The following is a 19,880-nucleotide window of genomic DNA, read 5'->3' as shown; positions in this document are numbered from 1 at the left end:
CCCTAATCTCAATACTGTCAGAAATATCATTAACTAAGTAAATAATATTGCAGACACTTACTATGCATTTATACGGACAGAAGGATTAGACAAAAATGCTATCCTAACAATGCGATAACGTAAATACAGAAGCTGTTTTTATAAAAGCATTCAAATTAATTTTAGTTCAATTTAAGGAAGTTAAATAGAAATGAAACTGAACTAGATGAATCTTACATTTTTATAATCATAAGAGATATTTAATAAAGGATCCTTGTGTGCTTAAAGTAAGATTATGAGACATAAAATTGTCACATTTAAGTATATATCCCTTTTATGAATTATGTGACTTTAGTTTCCCCACCTACATTCTCTTATAACTGACTCTCTAGGTCATCTCCTGGTTTCTATCACCATTATTTTATTTATATTGTTCAGGATAATAACCTTTATTCTGTATCCATAATTCGCAATACTGTTTTGCATTTTTCCATATTTAATCTCAGTATCTACCACCAGCTGACTTAGCATGTACTCTCCATTCCTGAATTCTTTCTGATTCACTTCTTAACTGGCAGCATTTCACTGTCACTAAATATTTCAAGATCAACTCATGGGTGCAGTATCTCAAGTGCTTTCTTGAATGCCTGTCATTTTTTATACTTGAATTAATACCTTGACTGGACATAATATTCTCAAAAAACACTTGGCTGGATTCAACCATCTTTTCATACTGTACTTCATTTTTTCCACTTAAGGGAAATGTTCTTACAATATATCTCTAAATACATATTCAACTACTCTTAAATTTTCTATGTAGAGACACCTATTACCTTTTTTTCCATTGGCTGTAGTATCTTTCAGAGTTATTACCCTTCTTTTCATTCTGTTAATGTTTGGGCACTTTTGATTAAATATGCTAGATTCTGGATTCTTCTACCCCCGTAGATTTGTTAAATCTATGCCACAAAGATGGAGTGTACATGTAATGGGGGAAGGTGAGGATATTTCTACTCCCACCGGCTTGAGATCACTTCTCCAGTTCAGTGCAGAGTCCGAAGTCTGATGTGCATCTGCCCTGTTAATTGTTCACTTTCTTCTATTTCACAGATGCCTCCTGTCCAGTGTTTTCTCACTACACTAAGTCAGCTGAAGATAAAAATACCTACCCAAAAGTTAAAGAAAAGATACTCGCTCTATCTGAGATTTTAAAACAGATTTTAGGAGTATTAGTGAAAATTTTCAGGATGAATCATCAAAATGGCAACTAAAGTGTGGGTGCAGGAACAGTAATCGAGCCTCTCTGTGTTTTCCTGCTAAACTCTGGACTCATTTTTTTTCTTAGCCATTAGTTTTTTGTTTATTATGCTATACACCTTTTCCTGTTTTGTTGCATTGACTTAATAAAGATTCCTTTTATGATTCTGTATAATGATTCAACTTCATAAGACTAACTCACACAAAAGTTAAGCAAAAACTTAACTTTTTGCTATAGATTTGACTACACAAAATACATATAAGTCCCTAATCTAACATATGAGAATCACTTCAAAACATTCACCATTACCTGCAGTGTGTTTGAAGACAGAAAATATTCCCAGCAATAGTCTTTTTCATATCTGAAACCACGTTGTCTAGCTTCTTCCCAGCCCTATGAAGAAAAGTATTGATATTGTTCCCCAAAGCAAAGACTGCTTACCAGTTTGTCTTTATTTTGGTAATAATTTTACCTTCTACTGATATTTCATTTTCTTGTAAAAAATTCAAAGAATTTCCAAATTAACAAACTAAAAAAACATAAACTTCCCATGATCCTAGTTGTTAAGACATAACCAAAACTGAATTTGCAGACCTTTCTTTACACAAAAAAGAGCAAGTTACACAGCAACATACTGTGCATTTTACATAAAATAGCATCATTCTGTACATGATTGTATTAATCAAAATGAGCACTCTGTTGAATACATTTCAATGCTATTATATATTTTCAACTTCAAAAATATATTGTTTTATTTTGCTTTAAGCTAGAGAAGGAGGGAAGATGGCAAAAAAGAAAATACTGAATGAGCTCAAAGGAAAAAAAAATATAAACTTTCCCATAATAGGTAGTACAAAACTGAGACTAGAACTACAGTAAAAAGATGCTGTCTCTATACACCAAATTACATTTAAATGTTGCAAAGATGGATGATAAATGTTTATCCTCGGATAAGCCTGTCTATAAGAGAAAAAGTCTCTCTATCCTGAATAGTGTACATGACTATCATGCTCTATCAAAAATGTTAAATCTGAATACAGGTACAGTTTATTAATGAACAAAAAGGGACCTTCTGTCATAAATGTCAGTAAGACAAAGATACAAAAGAATAATAGCAAATAAAATTTTAAAATAAATTGTTCACTTGTTCTATTGTTATCAAAACACAAATATAGACTTTTTTCAAAAAGGGTAAATGTAATGAGCTATCACAAAATTGAAAAATGATGTACAATTTTTTTCAAATGTTCACCCAATTTTAGGCATTCTCACTTAGCAGTTTATTCCTGATAACTACCATACAGATTTTAAAAATTTAAATATATTCCTTTTACCTCAAATGCATTCACAACTGTCAGGTGATCACTTTTAGTATCCTTTGCCAATTCCTTTCTTCTTGCATCTGCGACCTTTTCTTTTCCCTTAAAACAGATGAAGGCAACTTAAATTGCTCTGATGGTATATAACAGAGAATGGCATTCTAATAAAAAGCCAATGAAAAATCTATCTAAGCAAACAACTATCCTGTGTATCTAAAAATACCTGGCCTTTTACTTGTATCTTTCTTACCAATGGAATCACAAAGGGATCTCTGAAGCTAAGACTAGCAGCAATGGTGAGCACCGGGTCGAGGCAACAGAACAGAGCTCCAAAAAGAATCATTTTTCCAATGTGTGGCTCAACTGGTAATCGTGCTAAGTGGACTCCAAGAGGTGTCAATTCTTCTTGTTTATCCAAAGCGTTCTGTAAAGTAAGAGTTTATGTTTAAAACACATTGTAAGCACCACATTTTAGTTTGCTTAAGAAAAAATAATAGGCCACTCTTAAGTCCAAATGCCCTAATATTGTTCAGCTTTAGTTCTCTTCATCAAAACGTAAGTTTGCAACGTAAGTTTTGAGGTCAGCAAAGGTTAGAAACTTATTTAAACAGAAACAGCTCGGCTTTACTATAAATGTTGGAAGAGAAATGAGAGAAATAACACACCAGTAAGTCTTCAAATAAAATCACCCAGTAAAGTACAAGAGTTGTAGGAGAAGTAAAACAAAAAATGAGACACTATTACATATTTGGAATATAGAATGCATAGCCCCTAGATTCTAGTACTTTAGGAGACATGAGACAGGAGAGCAAGAGATAAAATATTTATCTAGAACCCCCCAAAACAGGGGTGACTTCTGCTCTGATTACCTAGGTAATTTGATCCAATCATCCTACTGAGCACAGATGGAAAAGCTGCTTGAAGACTGGGGAGTTACAAAAGAATTAGAAAAATCACAAGTCCAGGATTAGGGGAGGGACAGAAGTCCAAGGAAGTGAACCCAACATTGGGGCATCTTTTCCCAGAAGAAGCAACATAAATCCTCTCTAGAAGAAATTACCATCACCCCAAGCTCCAAGTTTTTATCTGCAAAGACCTCTGTAAATACAATGTCTAGTACACATTCAAAATAACAAGATTTGAACAACAACAAAAATAATAAAAAATATAACTCAATTGCCCCCTCTCACTGGCAACCAACCACGAGTTTGTTATAGGGGTGGGAGAGTGGGAGGTACAAACTACTGGTGTAGAACAGACTACAAGGATGTACTGTACAACATGGGGAATATAGCCAATATTTTGTAATAACTGTAAATGGAGTGTAACCTTTAAAAACTGTATAAAAATTTAAATTAAAAAACAAACCAAAAAAATATAACTCAAATGTCTCATCAGACAAAGATCTCTACTAAACATTTATGGAGGAAATAACCTCAATCTTATAAAAACTCTTTCAGAGAATAGGAAAATAAATAAATAAGTAATACTCTCAACTTGTTTTCTGAGCCTAGCATAATCTTGGTACCAACTTGACAAGGGACATTTGGAGAAAGGGAAACTAAATAATCTTATGCATGAGAAACTCAAAATAAAATAATGGCATATTGAATCCCAGCAAGATAGGTTTGTTTCTGGAATGAAAGTTGGTTTAACAATTGAAAAATCAACGTAATTCAATATATTACAAATTAAACATAAAAAAACAGCATAATTGTATAATCTCATTAGAGGCAGAAAAAGTATTTGATAAAATCAATTATCCATGCATGATAAAAATCTCTTAGTAAACTAAGAACAGAAACTTCCTTAATTTGATAGTTTCCACCAAAAATCTTCAAAAAACATGCTCAATGAATTACTGACAGCTTTTCCTTTGAGAGTAAGAACATAAGAATGCACACTATCTTAACACTTCTGCGCAACATTGTACTAAGGATCCTGGACGACAGCTGGAAAGGAATAAATAAAATTGCAATTATTTATAGATGTGACTGTGTACTCAAAAATCTACATATAGTTATCAGAGTAAGTGGGTTTCACAGCATTGATGAATACAAGGTCAACATTCAAAACCAGTTTGATTTCTGTATATCAGACTCACAAGAAAATGAAAAATTTTGAAGTTTGAATATAATCCAAAAATACCACAAACCAAGATATAAATCTTTAAAAAAGTTCTGTAATACACAGAAAACGCTGAAACACCAAGAGATTAAATAACTAAATCAATGGGAGAGATCATGTTCTTGTTTGGTAAGACTCAATATTGTAATTCAGGCAGTGTGACACCAGCTCAAGATAGAAATATACACCAATAGAATAAAGGTGAGCCTACAAACAGACAAATAAATCCATAGACACCTGATCTATGACTATGGCTGCAGAACAAAGAGGAAAAGGATGAACTTCTCCATAAATGGTTTCAGTCAACTGCTCTAAAAACTTTGATTCCTACCTCACCTACACACACAGACACACAAATCCATTGCAGATGGATTATATAGCTAAGTGTGAAAAAGAAAACAAAGTTAAAACAATATATCCTCATGACTCCAGGGTAGAGAAAAACTTACTAAAGGACAAGAAGCAGTAACAATAAAGAAAAAGACTGATACATTTGACCACATTAAAATTAGGAATTTCAGTTTATCAAACCACTGTTAAAAAGTGAAAAGGTAAAAATACAGACATGTGCAATACACAGCTGACAAAAGGCTCAGATCAAGAGCACACAAAAAGTATACAATGACCTCCTACAACATAACAGAAAAACAGGCATCAATAATTTATAAATGAGACTATCCAAATGGGCAATAAGCATAAAAAGCTGCCTACAAATTCAACAGTAGTCATGGTAATGCAAACTAAAAAGCCACAAAACTACTACATACCTATCAACATGCTTAGAATAAAAGACTACAGGTTGGTGATGCTACAGAGCAATGAGAATGCTCACCTACCACTGACACTGGTAGGAGTGTAAGTAGTCTGACAACTTTGGGAAATGGCTGGGCATTACCTACCAAAGTTAATCATACAAATACGCTATGATTCAGTGAATTCACTCAAGTGTACACCCATGAGAAATACTTAAACACGTGCACCAAGAAACAATAAATACTGAAGAACAGTCATACCAGCACTATATGTAACTGCCTCAAATTGGAAATAACAAAAATGCCTTTCAGTAGTCATATAATAAAATATGGTAAAGAAATGAAAATGAATGAACTATAGCTAAAAGCAATAATGCACATGAATCTCACAATGTTCAGTGAAAGAATCGAGAACCCCGTTCCCCCTGCAAAAAAAAAAAACCCACATCCTGTGTGAGTTCATGTAAAGTTCACAAAAGGCCAAGTTAAACTGAGCTCTTTATAGAGATGTATACTGGTATGGTAAAACCATCAAGAAAAACAAGCAAGAGATTACCATTAAAGTCATGATAGAGGTTATTTTTGAGCCTGAGAGTAGAGTAATTGGGTGAGGGTAGGAAGTTGGTTTTTAGGATACTGGAAATGTTCTTAACTTCTTGACATGAATAAAAATAAGAGTGCTCACTTTGTGATAAACCATTAAGCTGGACATTTTTGTTTTGCTCTTTTACCCTGGATGGGCATGCTGTATTGCACAATAAGAAGTTTTTTTTCAAAATGTAGGCTTCAGACCCTACTGTTGGCAAGGATTTTCCAAGCCTTTTCACAATTTCGTTGCCTACAAATGGCTAAGTAAAGACTGGTTCTTAAATTCAGTTGGGAGAGAGGAAGTCATCCCACTCTGGCTTCAGACTCCAGCCATCCTCTGGTTGTCTGTCTCTACCACAAATAATACGTTGATTCTCTGATCACCACGTAGCCCTCTACTGCTGTTCTATTCGATAAAAGTCTGGAGGGGAAGAGAGGTCAGGAGTAAAACCGCACTGCTCCCTAAAATACCACAAACCTCACTAAATCTAATCCAAATTCCAACAAAGATGGTCAGGTAAGTTACAATACTTTTCATTTAAACAACTTAATACTCACATTAAGAGATTATTTTTACATGGACCAAATTCTCAAAATTATCTACATGGATGGCACAAATAAAATTGAAATACGTAAAATACATCTTCAGCATCCTCTAACCCAGCACTAATCAACAGAACTTGCAGCATTGACAGAAATGTCTATTTCTGCACTGATTATGTGGCAGCCACTAGCCATATGTGCCTACTGAGCATCTAAAATGTGCAAGTGTGACCAAGATACTGAATTTGTAATTTAATTCAAAATTTAAATTTAAACAGTCACCTGTGGCTAGTGGCTACTGTGTTGGACAGCACAGCTCTATTCTTTCTCTCCACTTTGGGCATTAACTCACTCACTAATTCTCTCCAGTCCTGTGCCGCTTCTCAACATGGTCTCGTGCAGGGATGGCTACAAACTAAGTGGTCACTTGACTAAGACACTGAAACTAGTTCCTCAAAACACTGACTTCATAAAAGAAACTAAGGAAAAAAGCTGTAAGAATAAAATGATAGGTAGGGGGATAGGATATTTTGGAGAAAAGCCACCTGCTAGTATTCCTTCAAAGATAGAAGAGTTGCCTTTATAAAATGTTCATACTGTCATTAAGTTACCTGTATTTGACAAAAGCTCTAAAAACATGATGGTAATCAGAAAGAGTAGAATAAAGCAACCAAATTCATTTCTAGAATACAAATGAAAAGGACCAGTAATTGAAAGATTTCAAAATTTTATGTAATTTTAAATCAGGCCTATAATGAAAAAACTTGTGTGGAAAGAGCCCAGTATAAGGAAACTCACAAAGGTATCATTTTATAACTTTCTAATTTATATTTCATACTCCAAGCCGAATAGCCAAAGAGTGAATCAATTTGGCACTGCACATTCATTGGCCTACCTTGCCATAATGAAAGTAAATTTTATAATTAGCTGGCTTACTTACTTTAACACTCTAAGTTAGAATTTTTTAAAAAATCAAACTTACCAGTTCCATCAGGTGCTTTATGGAAAGTAACACTGCTTCATTCGATGGTGGATCCATTAGCCTACTCAGAAAGTAAGCAATTCCACCTAGCCTTAAAATCTGGGGAGAGACAAATATAATTAAACATATATCATATATTGACATAAGAGTTTAATCCTGCCTGTGTCACTGACTCAAAATAAAGCGTCAAACCTATACATGATTTTCAAGTTAGTTATTTTACCAGAATAAGTAAAAATTATATTTGTGATTCTATAAAAACATGTTTAAAGGCCAACATACTACCTTCTAACACCCACCAACTCTATTAATGAGAAAAGTAGCTGGTTAAAATCTCAACAAACAAGTTGATTACCAATTACCTTCAAAATAAGGCAGCTAATTTTATCAAAATACATTAAGATGCTGAAAAAATGGTAAGTAGTCTATAATGAGGGATCTTAAGATATAATAACAGTAGCTAACAATTACTGAACACTTACTATGTGCCAGGCACTGTTCTAAGAATTTTATATGAAGTTAATTTAAATAACTTGCCCAATATAACAGAACCAGCTTGCCACAGGATGATTTGGGATTCAAACCCAGGTAGTCTGGCTCGAGAGCAGTATGTAATTAAAAACTGTTTAGTCAATATCTGATCAAAGCTTTAAAAAATATAATTTATAGTTGACCTTTTTTGAACTGCATGGGTCCACTTACACACAGATTTTTTTTTCAATAAATATAGTACTTGCATTTTTATTTTACAGATTTTTAAATTAACTAAGCGTGGGGAAAGGTTTGTGTTCAATTAGAGGTCACAATATGTAGAATCAAAAGAACTAGGGTTTGAGTCCTGATTCTACCTAAACTGTTTAACTAACCACCCTTGGGTGAGTCTTTTATCAATTCCTTTGTTTTTGAGGCAGAAGAGGCAGCAAGTGGATTTTCGGCAACCCTCATCCCCACGCTGTTCAAGAATCAACCGTACTAACACACAGAGAGAAACAAACGCGTGGTAAAAATTCTTTCTGGTAGATTAGTATACTACTTTCCTCTATCAAAGATGCTGAAAACTAGAACCCTGTTTACTTTCTTAACTCTCCCAGCTAATTTACCTTTATTTGTAAACAAAGTTCTTCCAAAGGCGTTCTCAAAATTTCTGGCAGTTGATAGTCATCTAGAAGGCTTGCTCTAAGACCATTATACAGATGATAGCAATGACCAGGTTGAACTCTTAAAAAAAAAGGGGCGGGGGGTGTATTATCAGTGACTTTTTAGAACTCCAGAGAAAAGACTAGGCAGGGGAAGTAGTCAATATTTCTTTCAAGCCACACCATAACTAACTTACTTGTTATTTCATTTTTATTAATCACAAATTCCTTCTCCCCACCTGTTTTGAATAAGCTTAAATCCATTAACCCTAAGTCCTAGTTCTAAAAGATACAGGATTGCCTCCCCCTACCAATAATTTGGTTCCCTGTTTCTATCTTACAGATTCCAGACTTCTATTCTCAATAACAGCAGTATACGTAGGTTAATCTCTTTGGGCCTTGTGAGCATTTTATGTGACAAATCCCGGTATTATGTTAACCTGTCTATATTATTTTAAAAGCTTTTAGGTATGTGCTATTTATTGAGTTCTCAGAGGGATGTTGGAAATGGTTATTGTTTTCATCTAGTGACCTGAATGATACTATTCTTTGTACAATGTTAAGGACAGATATGAAGAGGTTAATGAATTCATTCATCTTCAAGCAGAATAAAATATTTCTGTAGGCGCTTGCTGTTAAAGGAGGGGGAGGCCCTTTTCCTATAGGAGTAAATTAATTCTAAAAATCTTAGCTATTTCGGTCACGAGTCTACAAAGACCCATTATCTATTATATTACATGTCTGCAGAAACTAAAAGTTAAGAGGGTCTCCACTGAGGACCAGGTAGTTAATATAGTTTGCTCTGGCCTTCAACATAATTATCAATCTAATTAGCTTTGCTAAAGGAATTTATATCTAGAGAGCCCACAAGGGACTATTTTCCATTTGAATTAAACACTGTGTGTGTATATATGCATATATACGTATAACTGAATCAGTTTGCTGTACACCAGAAAATAACACACCAGTGTAAACCGACTATACTTCAATTAGGAAAAAAACCCACTGTAATTCCACAGTTAACCTTCACCAGGATAGTGGGGATGAGGAATTAGATAAAATGTAATACTTGATTTACTCTATTTCCATAATTGTTTTCATGGATCAAATCTTAAGGCCTAGTGTGTTTACTATTCATTTATAAAAGTGTGCCAAAACCCATTCACCACAGTGAATACTTTTTGAATCAGTATCCAGTAGTGACAGGTCTGCATGGGAAAACTCCAATCCTGCTAGGTCCCCAATCAAGGTATGCCCTGGTTAACTGATTAGAAAGAAGGTACACTTTGTGAATTAAGCCGTGACTATGGTCAACAGCACCAACTGCATAATCTAATAAACTACCTGGAAGTCAAGTTATACTGGGATAATCAGCAAAGATCATAGCCAGTGAGTCAGAGCTTTAAAGATATAGTACCAACTTAAAGGACTGATAAAATGGTCTGTAAAATTTTCTTTCAACTCTCCTTTCCTTACTTAAGCCAGTATTTGAAGATTAATAGGAATCTTTTTATTCTACGTGTAAGAGGCAAAACAAAAACTCTCTTCTAAAACTCCAGACATGATTCTACTACTCATATGAGTAAGGGTATAAAAATACTGTGAAGTATGCATTACAACAAATAATAAGTGCAATTATTTGTGTTAAAGGCAAATCTTTTCTCCTACCATTAAAACAGAGATATTTCTATTTCTTTTGCTATCACCACAGCAGCGGGGAAAAGGTATTTTCCCTGTGTTTTGATTGGTAACTGATAGTGAAAAGCCAGCACAGCTGTGACGTACACTGATGAGGAGTCCAGACCGTGGAGCCAGACTGCCTGGCTTCAAATCCTGGCTCTGCTACTTACAAAACTGTGTGACTTTGGACAGATGACTTAATTTCTTTGTACCTTAATTTCTTTACCCTTAAAATAGAGATAATAACCTATACTTCATAGCACTGTGGTAAGGATTCAGCAAGTTAATGTATATAAAGTATCTATGAGATGATCTGACATTCAAATATTATTAATAGCTATCATTATTCGTAATATATGCTTTTTAAAAAGAAACACAATTACACGTAATATAGCTAATAACATAAAGAATAAAGGATATTAATTTTAATTAACCAGACTGAGGAATTAGAGGTAGAAATATCATAAAATAGAAAACTTGGTAGATAGTTTTTCCAAAGCAACTATGATTAAAACAACTTTCCCATTTAAAAACGTGCTGCAGTTAGTTTTAAAAAATATGAAAAGTAACTGTCCTAAATAAATATTTTAAAATGCCACCAACACATTTTGCTACACAAAATTTTTTTGCTTTTAAGGCTTCACACAAAGGTCCCACCTTACCTTCCAGCTCGACCTTTCCTTTGTTTAGCATTAGCTTTACTAACCCACTCGGCTGACATTGTACTGATGTTGTTCTGTGTGTCAAAGTGTGTCTCCTTTATTTTTCCTCCATCTATTACATAAACTACATCATCTATGGTAATGCTGTTTGGAAAATAAATATATAAAAAATGTTAAAAACACATGAAAAGTACATTAACCGATAACAGGCCTACAAACGGGGATTTTAAAGCATTTTTTATTGAATCAATTTGATTTTTAGCAGTTCAGGATTTTCACCACTCTTCCCAGTTACCAACGTAAGGGGGATCAAGCACCAAATCACAGGCAGCATCAGCAGCTTCAGTGGCAGCACATAGGGCCAATCTTACAGATCATGTGCTAAATTCTTATTTGCCTACAGCCAAAGTGCACAGCTTGCCTGAGGACTTTTGTACCTAGCTTTAGGAGCCCTCCAGTTCCATGATTTAATATCAGTTTGCACAGAACAATCTGTTGCCATGACCATACTGGTATAATAGTACCTCCAAGGGAATATAATACCTTTTAAGTGCTGTATATAACTAATTACCAAACTACCAAACAATTCTACTCCCAACCAGAAAAACTGACCTCAGTTCCCATGCTTCTTTAGGAAAGCGTTAAAACAACCACTTAATAGGCTATTTCTAAAGAGGCTAGAACATTAGTATAGGTTGAAAAAAACCCCACAAAACCTATGTTCACTACCATAACTAAATTAAAATAGCTTTACTTTTAAGAAATTACAAAGTATTTTGTAGAAGAAAAAGATTAAAGTATGTTAATAATTTATGGGGCTCAAAACTAATGTAATCATCAGTAGTTGGTAATTAAAACAATTTTTACCTAGTCTCTGCAATGTTGGTAGCAATTACTATTTTCCGAACACCAGGAGGGGTTCTTTTAAATACCTGTAAGAATAAATACATCAAAATCCCAAAAGTAAACTAATTTCTGATACATCATTCTTGCAAACAGTGGAATTACTTCAGGTACTGTTCATTTTTAGCAATTCTGTGTTCACTGACATATACGCATCTAATATTTATAGATATATTTATAAGGTATACATCATCTTCAATACCACAGAATTCCCTTTCGGTAAATCAAACAATCTCCCACAGATGTCAGCACCTTACCACAAACAGATTTCAAATGAAATGTGATAATTTAAATATAGAGGTAATTTGAATTTATAGATATTTAAGTAGTATATAAATTACTAATGATATTTAAATATGATAATTTAAAATTTGTTTTTTAACAAATGCTGGAGAGTATAAACGTCTTATTGTATAGTCAAACTTTTAAGGGAGAGGGACAGAAGTTTAAAGATAAGAATTATGAATTACCCAAAACTATAAAGGTAAGATCACCAACCAACCAGGCAGATGCCCAATCGTCAGAATGAATGTCAGCTGGCTGTGCCACCGTATACTAGCTTTCTGACTGGACTGGATTTAAAAAAAAAAAATCCCCTTCACATGGTGAATCCTACAATGTCATGATGGCAAGTACCACCTTGGCCGAAAAGCAAAAAAATGCATAAACTTGTCCCCTCGTTTATAAAAGTGATAATCAATAAAGAAAATGTTGTTTGCCCGTCTAGTCACATATTCTCTAGCAAAGGAATAAATAATTTACGGTGAGGGTGTCAGAGATGGCAGTACCTCCACATTGGATACAATTCTGTCCAATCTTTGGAATCAAAGTTCTCTTTCTTTCCTCTTCTCTTCCCTCAGGTATGCACTCTGTATCTAATCCAGCTGGCTGAGCCTTACTCAGGACTAAGGTACCAGCAGAAAGGATATTAAAAAGCTCTCAATAAAAAATGTCAAGATATTTTCTTACAAAGAGTGGAAAAATGGATCCATCTCATTCTACCAGGAACTGCAAACACTAGAAAATCACCTTGCCTTTGAGAAAGCAGTGTTCATTCTAACTAGAGAAATCCCTGCATCTGACAGAGCCAAAACATCCAAAACCATAATAATACATTATTGAAATCTCATGCCTGCAAATGTACTAATTCTGTTAAATCAAAATTTCAAATATCAAGCTGTACATGTCATAGATTATTAATTTCTAGGTTGAGTTATTTTTATTGGTATTCACATACCTTTTTCTTTTATTCAGGAAACCCAAACAAGTTCTTGGTAAAACCAATCTTTAAACGTTTCCCTAATGCTGACAAAACTAATCTGATTTGTGGATTACCCTCTCTTATTCAACTTTTTGTGCAATCATCCCCTGAAGACTCATTTGCAAAGGTTCTCAAAGAAGTATTTTTTTATGTGGATTACTATTTGAAAATGTGCCTTAAAAAATGAAAGAAAATAAAACCGACAATAAGCAGTCCTTAAAGCCTGCCGCAGTTTGAAAGATAAATTTAACAACATACCTGTGTCTGGTTAACTGTAGGCATCAGTGAATGTAAAGGTATAATAAGAAACCTGTCTGAAAATTAAAAAGAAAATTAAACTTTAAGACAAATAGTTGCAGAAAAGCTCCATCAAAAAAATATGGAACAGGGACTTCCCTGGTGGTTAAGAATCTGCCTGCCAATGCAGGGGACATGGGTTTGAGCCCTGGTCCGGGAAGATCCCACATGCCGTGGAGCAACTAAGCCTGTGCACCACAACTACGGAGCCTGCGCTCTAGAGCCTGCGAGCCACAACTACTGAAGCCCACGCGCCTAGAGCCCGTGCTCTGCAACAAGCCACCGCAACAAGAAGCCCGCGTACCGCAACGAAGAGTAGCCCCTGCTCTCCGCAACTAGAGAAAGCCCACACGCAACACGAAGACCCAACGCAGCCAATAAATAAATAAATTTATTAAAAAAAAAAAAATATATATATATATATATGGAACAATGAATTCAGATGCTAAGCCACTTGATAATCAGACCAACTTTATTCTTTTTATGTTCTTGTTAATATTTTTTTGTTAATTCTAAATTCCTAAAGAATGCTTAAAAAAGTTGGAAGCTCTCTTTTCAAATTATACTAAAAAAAATCATTTACTCCATTCCCACCACTAACTGAAGTCCAAAGGATTTTGCTTAATATGGATGAATATGTTTGTAGACTTTGGGTAATCCTACTTTAATCATACAAAGAATATTTAAATTTTTAAAGCAAATTACGTACTAAATTTCCATGTCCTACTTAAAAATAATGAAATAGCACTGGTTAAATGTAATACATTCCAAAAGTGACCCACATTTTAAAAAAATAATTGTTAGGAATATAAGAAGTTTTAAGTTTCAAAATGAAGTTGCTCAAGCCCATTCATGATTATTAGCCAATAGACAGAAAGTTTGATGTAGTATGGTAATGGGAAGGAGAGAGAATATTAAGGAAGCAAGGGTAAAATTTCAGTTAGATATAGTTACCAAAGTGCAACCTGACTTACATCTCCAGCAAGAGTGTCCAAATGACCCCTAGATAGCTGTATTTCCCCCAGATAAAGAACTGTTGTTATTCAAAGGAGATACGGTGCTCCCCCATAGACTCTCAATGACCCCCTTGAACTTAAAAAAGCAGTAAAATGCTGTCAAGCAATTGGTATTGCTAAAAAAGAATGCTCTTAATTACTTGTCTCTGTGACATGATATGAAATACATCAACTCTAAATACTTAACTCGAATTGAATCAAGCCTTCAGATATAACTTCCAGTTTGCAAGGGAATAGAGGTAAGAGAGGATCAAATGAAATGATACCATAAAGATTCAGACAGTTCCAGAATGTTGCAGACCTAGTCTTTTCCACCATGGGTAAAGTAAGGGGAGGATGGGAGTGATGTTCTAGAACTCGAGTAAACAATCTATCAGTTTGACTTTTTCTATAGTCTGAGCAAGCTAGCTGTGAAAGACACTTTAGGGGAAAAAATGGGAAAATCTGATTATAGACGATTATCAGATGATGTTAAAGATTAGGTATGTTAAATTTTTGAAAGACTTCCGTTAAAAGAAATTAAGTTGGTGGTGGAAGTATAAATTAATACCTCCATCCTTGAGAATAATTCAATTAGAAAGTTAATCAAGTCAATTATAATAATCTATAATGTCACACCCCTTCCCCACTCCCCCCAAAATGATCTTCCCTGTATTTTTCTTGGAAAATATATACACACCCTTATTTTTTAAAACTAAAAGTAGATCATACAATAGTGTTTATGACGAGGGAAGGAGAGGCCAAAATTGGAAGGTTCAGCCAAAAAAGTATTCCAATTGTTTAAAAAACTAATTCGGTTGTGTAGTTCAATCACGGCTGTACTTTTTCTATAGAGAAAGATTATCAATGACAAGGAAAAGAGAAAGCAGTATTTCATTATAGAGGAATCACGGTGATCAGATAAAAATATTTTTCTGGCTAGAGAATAAATAATTCTAATTATAAATAATTTTAATTATAGAGAATCCTTGAGGGCATTACCATGATGGGATTTAACAAAGAATAAAAAATATTTTAGCCAATAAAATTAGATCGAAATATTTTTAAGTGTTTTGTAAAAATAAAATGTATCAAAAGCACTTCAACAGAGTAAGGTTAGGAAGTATATTCAGAACTATAAAATACTTAACAGAATTTGCTTTGCTAAAGTTAATAATGACTCCTGAAAAAGCTTTAACTGAATTTCATAGGAGAAAAATGTTCCCATGCATTTCTCTAAGATGTAAGAGGTTATACCTCTCAAAACATGCTGTTAAACAATCAGAATCACCTAAGGACTTTTTTTTTTTTTTAATTCAGATGTTCAGGTCACATTCTTATATTTTGGGATCTGGGTATCTGCATTTTAAAGAAGTGCCATGGGTGACTCTGCTGTATAGTCAGCTGAGAAATAGTGGACTAAGGGATAAATTCAAACTTCTTTTCTGCCCAGCTAAATGCAGAAGTGAGTGAAAAAACAAAAACTCCAAAGCCAGCATCTTAACTTTATGAACTCAATTTTATTAGGCAAATTTAGGAAGAGAGGAAAAATAGTCTCACCATAATACTAAATAAGGAACTTCACTACACACCTACCATCTTCATCTCTGACCTAGAACTTCCAAGAAAAAAAAAGAAAAAAAGAAGATCCAACTTTTGAAAAAACCCAAGCTGGACTAAGACCACCAAGCTCAAATGAAAGAAAATAACCAGGCTACATATGATTCAAGTACCACTCTTGGAATTAGAATAAAATGCATTTCTATAATACCTGATTTAAACATCACTTGTGACATCAAGAGGTCATGTAAAGTGCTGATATTGTCCCAACCTGGTAGGAAGACCAATATTGCACCATCCTATATGGAGGGGAAAGAACCATTACAAAGGATCACATAACAAAATACACTAAGTACAATTCTGTGCACAGTTAAGTCTTCATTAAAATTATACTAGCTCAAGATAACTTTAGTTACTAATTATAACTAAAGAATATAAGTTCACTTTTTAAAAATAGGATTTATAATCCAGACATTTCATTTGTTTAGTCTTTTCTTCAAACAGGTCAAATGTCTAAATCTTTTGGTATTTTGAAATTCCTATTTCTGGTGTCAAAAGCCATTTCTTCCATAGGTTATTTTTTTTTTTTAAAGCATTTAAGAAAATTTTCTTTTTTCATGGCCTTGGTACAAAAATAAAATTGAAATTATATTTCAATTTTGAAACTTAAAAACAAAACTAACCTCTTCTTCCAAAACAATGTATCGAATAAGGGCAGCAATCAAATTCAGATCAACTTTATCATCATCCATCATTCCTATAACATCTATAGTGCTTGGAGAATACCTATCAAAGTCAAATAGAAAGCCATGAAATACCTGATAGTTTCCTGAAGTTTAACTTGCTATAAAATCTTATAATTAACTCAATCTGCAAATGGGAAAACATAATCAATAAATAGGAAAGAATTACTGGGATTATGATAGTGTTTACAAGTCAAATCAGTATAGTATTCAGCTAGAATATGAGACTTGCAATGCTATCCTTAAATGCGTACAAAATCAAGACAATCCTGCTTTTTGTTTCAGTCATTTAGCCACCGTGTTCACTTTCAAACAAAACGGACTTACTTTTTTCTCAATTCCCTTACATAACCTGGCCAGCGTTCTTTATAGATTGCTTCTTTTTCTTCTTTTTCTTGTCTATTTACATGCCCTTGCATGAAACCCCTCTTAAACTGGGATCGGTGTTCTTTTTGTTCTGGAACATATCTAAAATAAAAACATTCTTAAATAGCTTCACTTTTTTGAAACTCTGGTTTTAGCTAATATTCAATATCTCTGACTTTTTTACATTTAGGATTTTAAATTTTAAAGAACATCTTCACTATCCTTTCTAGTGAATGCTAGTTAAATATAAATTTATTACCAAGTATTAACATATAAAATGACATTTTAGATAAAAATCATTCTTCTCTATCAAAGTATATAAACCTCTAGATCATCTTCAGCAATAAAAATTTAAAAATAACTAGAGTAACTTCCATCTTTAAGTTTGAATTTGCTTTTAAATCAAAAGTTAACATTAATGTAAGTCTAAAACAACAGTTAATGATTGCCTAGAAGACTCAGATTTTGAATATAGGAGGTTTCCAAACCTGAGTGCACATAAGAATCCCCTGGGGAGTTTGTAAAATAGACTCCTAAATCTTATATTGTGATTTGGATTCAGTAGGTCTGGCTGGGGTCTGCTAATCCAGGAATTTTAATTAGTGCCCCAGGAGATTCAGACAGTGTAGAGATCTACAGACCCATGCTTGAGAACTACTTAGTTCTGCTCAGTCTCACAGACATAGCTAATGGCAGAGCGAGAATCAGCATTCAAATCTCTTATGTGTCAGTCCAGTACTATGCTTTGACTCCACCATGCTGCAGTGACTGCTAAAAACAGAGGGCACATCTGCCCAAGAATGTCACCTACCATAAGTGGGTTCTCAGAGGCATGGGAGTAGAGAGGGACAAAGAAAAATGAACCTACACTTTAACCCCAAAACCCCTCAGAGTTTACCTAGAGGAGAGCATCTAGATAGAATGGGGGATTTGGAGCACGGGCTTCGCGAGTCAGACAGAATGGGACTGATATCCTTGCTCTGCCATTGACTAGCTGTGCGACCTCGGGCAAGGTATAAACCTCTGGTCTTTAGTTTCCTTATTTGAGAGATTAATACTCTTTTAACAGTATTGTATGAGAATTAAAAAAAAAAAAAAAGTGATAAAGCACAGTGCCTGACACATAGCAGACACCCCAAAAGTATTAATCAATCCCCTTCCTTATTCAGTACCTGTGACCCAGGATTCCCCTAAGTCTTCGATACATATAGAGGCACCAACATGAGGTAGGGCAACCTGAGACAGAGATTAGTCTAGTCAGCAGGATGGACCCACAGTTGGCTCCCTTCCCAGCAATTCCAAAAACAGAGGTAACCTTTAACCCCCCTCCCCAAGAACCCAATCACAACCCTCCGTAACACCTCACCTACTTTCTTCCCTACTTCCCTGTAGTGCAGCTCTTCTTCTGGGAAAGGAACAGCTGGGGGCCTCTGCTGAAAACTTCTATCCAATGACCACCCTACTTCACCTCCCCTCTTAGGCTGGCTAAAGAATGACAAGTGCACAGATACCATCCTTTTGCTTCAAGAGACTCCCCTTAGCTACAATTCCTTGTACATTCCCTGCCTTATGGGGACCTTAAGAAAGCAATCCATCTTTATGTAATTTTATATTACTGATCCCTGGAACTTTGTTTTTATTGTCAAGCTGTTGCCTATTATCTTAGAAAACAATTGGTAAATGTGCTATGGTAGGAAATGGGACACACGGTAGAAAGTGGAATTGAGGAGGGAGAGCATAAAAATTTATAAGCACTGATGATAAAACCAGAGCATGGAAGACCAACATACACTTTCACTTTTATATGTTCCCCCCTGACATACACACTTCCGTCTTCGCTACACTGATTTCACTGCTTTCCTGACTTGTCCAGCCTACCCCTGCTTTATAAACTCATTTCCAACGTACTCTCACTGCCCCAGAACAGGTCAATCACACCTTAGAGTAATAGCTTGTATGTCTCCCTATCTAGATATACGTTCTGAGGGTGTGTAATGAGTCTTTTGCTTGGTTTATGCTCAGATCTTAGTGCACAGTGCAAGCCATAAATTTAGTTTAAAAAGTATGTTAAATAAAGCCCTTTCAAAAGCTGACTTTTCTGCATGTGAAATATGCAGCAGGATCTTTGTTCTCACCTTCCCACTACCACTTCCTGATTTTCTCCTTTAACAAGTAAGCTGTGGAGTCTTGGAAAAAAATCTCAGCACAAATGTTTCTACATCTGTCCATATGTTTTTCAGATGTTTACTACAGGCCAGGCACTATGCTATGCACTAGTCACAAAGATGAACAGGACAAAATCCTCGACCTTGAAAATTTGAAATCTAGTGCAAGAGGCAAATATAAAAAGATACATTACACGGCAATAAGTGTTATAAGAGATATGACAGAAGTGCTCTGGGAGTCTTGTTGAGAAGGTAACTCACTCTGTGAGAGGCATCAGAGAAGGCTTAATGGGCAATGAAACTGGGATTTGTTCTTACATAACAGTTTATAGATGAAAAGATGAAGAAGGTGGCAAACGTAGCTCTAAAAGGAGGAAATAGCATGTAACAAAGCATAGTCATGAAAGAAAGGGCACAAGCTGGCAGACTAGTGATTAGTGCATTTAGGATGGGCAGACCATGGGATGCATGAGGCTAGGAAGAGAGAACAGGGCCAGACTGTAAAAGAGCCTTGGGGTGACAGGCTAAGGAACTGGAATCTGATCCTATGGGGCTGTGCTTTCC

General features: G+C 34.8%; 2 protein-coding genes across 3 annotated transcripts in view; one reads left to right on the top strand and one right to left on the bottom strand.

The window, feature by feature from the left end:
- ARHGEF26 (Rho guanine nucleotide exchange factor 26) overlaps positions 1-1,536 on the top strand; it is a 164,982-nt gene extending 163,446 nt beyond the window's left edge. The window contains exon 15 of one of the 2 annotated variants that reach the window (XM_082394334.1): positions 1,090-1,536. In XM_082394334.1, the coding sequence (XP_082250460.1) occupies positions 1,090-1,250 (161 nt within the window). In that variant the 3' untranslated portion in view covers positions 1,251-1,536. The remainder of the gene's footprint in view (positions 1-1,089) is intronic. The other variant, XM_082394336.1, reaches the window with a different exon arrangement.
- The window catches only part of DHX36 (DEAH-box helicase 36), a 49,271-nt gene that overhangs the window by 6,314 nt on the left and 23,077 nt on the right, over positions 1-19,880 (bottom strand). The window contains exons 10-20 of the mRNA XM_082394328.1: positions 17,113-17,253; positions 16,726-16,828; positions 16,254-16,341; positions 13,449-13,504; positions 11,894-11,958; positions 11,027-11,170; positions 8,649-8,766; positions 7,549-7,647; positions 2,807-2,980; positions 2,572-2,658; positions 1,547-1,630 (exon numbers count right to left, since the gene is read on the bottom strand). Of these exons, the coding sequence (XP_082250454.1) occupies positions 1,547-1,630; positions 2,572-2,658; positions 2,807-2,980; positions 7,549-7,647; positions 8,649-8,766; positions 11,027-11,170; positions 11,894-11,958; positions 13,449-13,504; positions 16,254-16,341; positions 16,726-16,828; positions 17,113-17,253 (1,159 nt within the window). The remainder of the gene's footprint in view (positions 1-1,546; positions 1,631-2,571; positions 2,659-2,806; positions 2,981-7,548; positions 7,648-8,648; positions 8,767-11,026; positions 11,171-11,893; positions 11,959-13,448; positions 13,505-16,253; positions 16,342-16,725; positions 16,829-17,112; positions 17,254-19,880) is intronic.

This window comes from Balaenoptera borealis, assembly GCF_965194805.1.
Source record: "Balaenoptera borealis genome assembly, chromosome: 5".
Taxonomy (NCBI): domain Eukaryota; kingdom Metazoa; phylum Chordata; class Mammalia; order Artiodactyla; family Balaenopteridae; genus Balaenoptera; species Balaenoptera borealis.
This window is presented reverse-complemented; position numbering and strand designations above follow the sequence as displayed.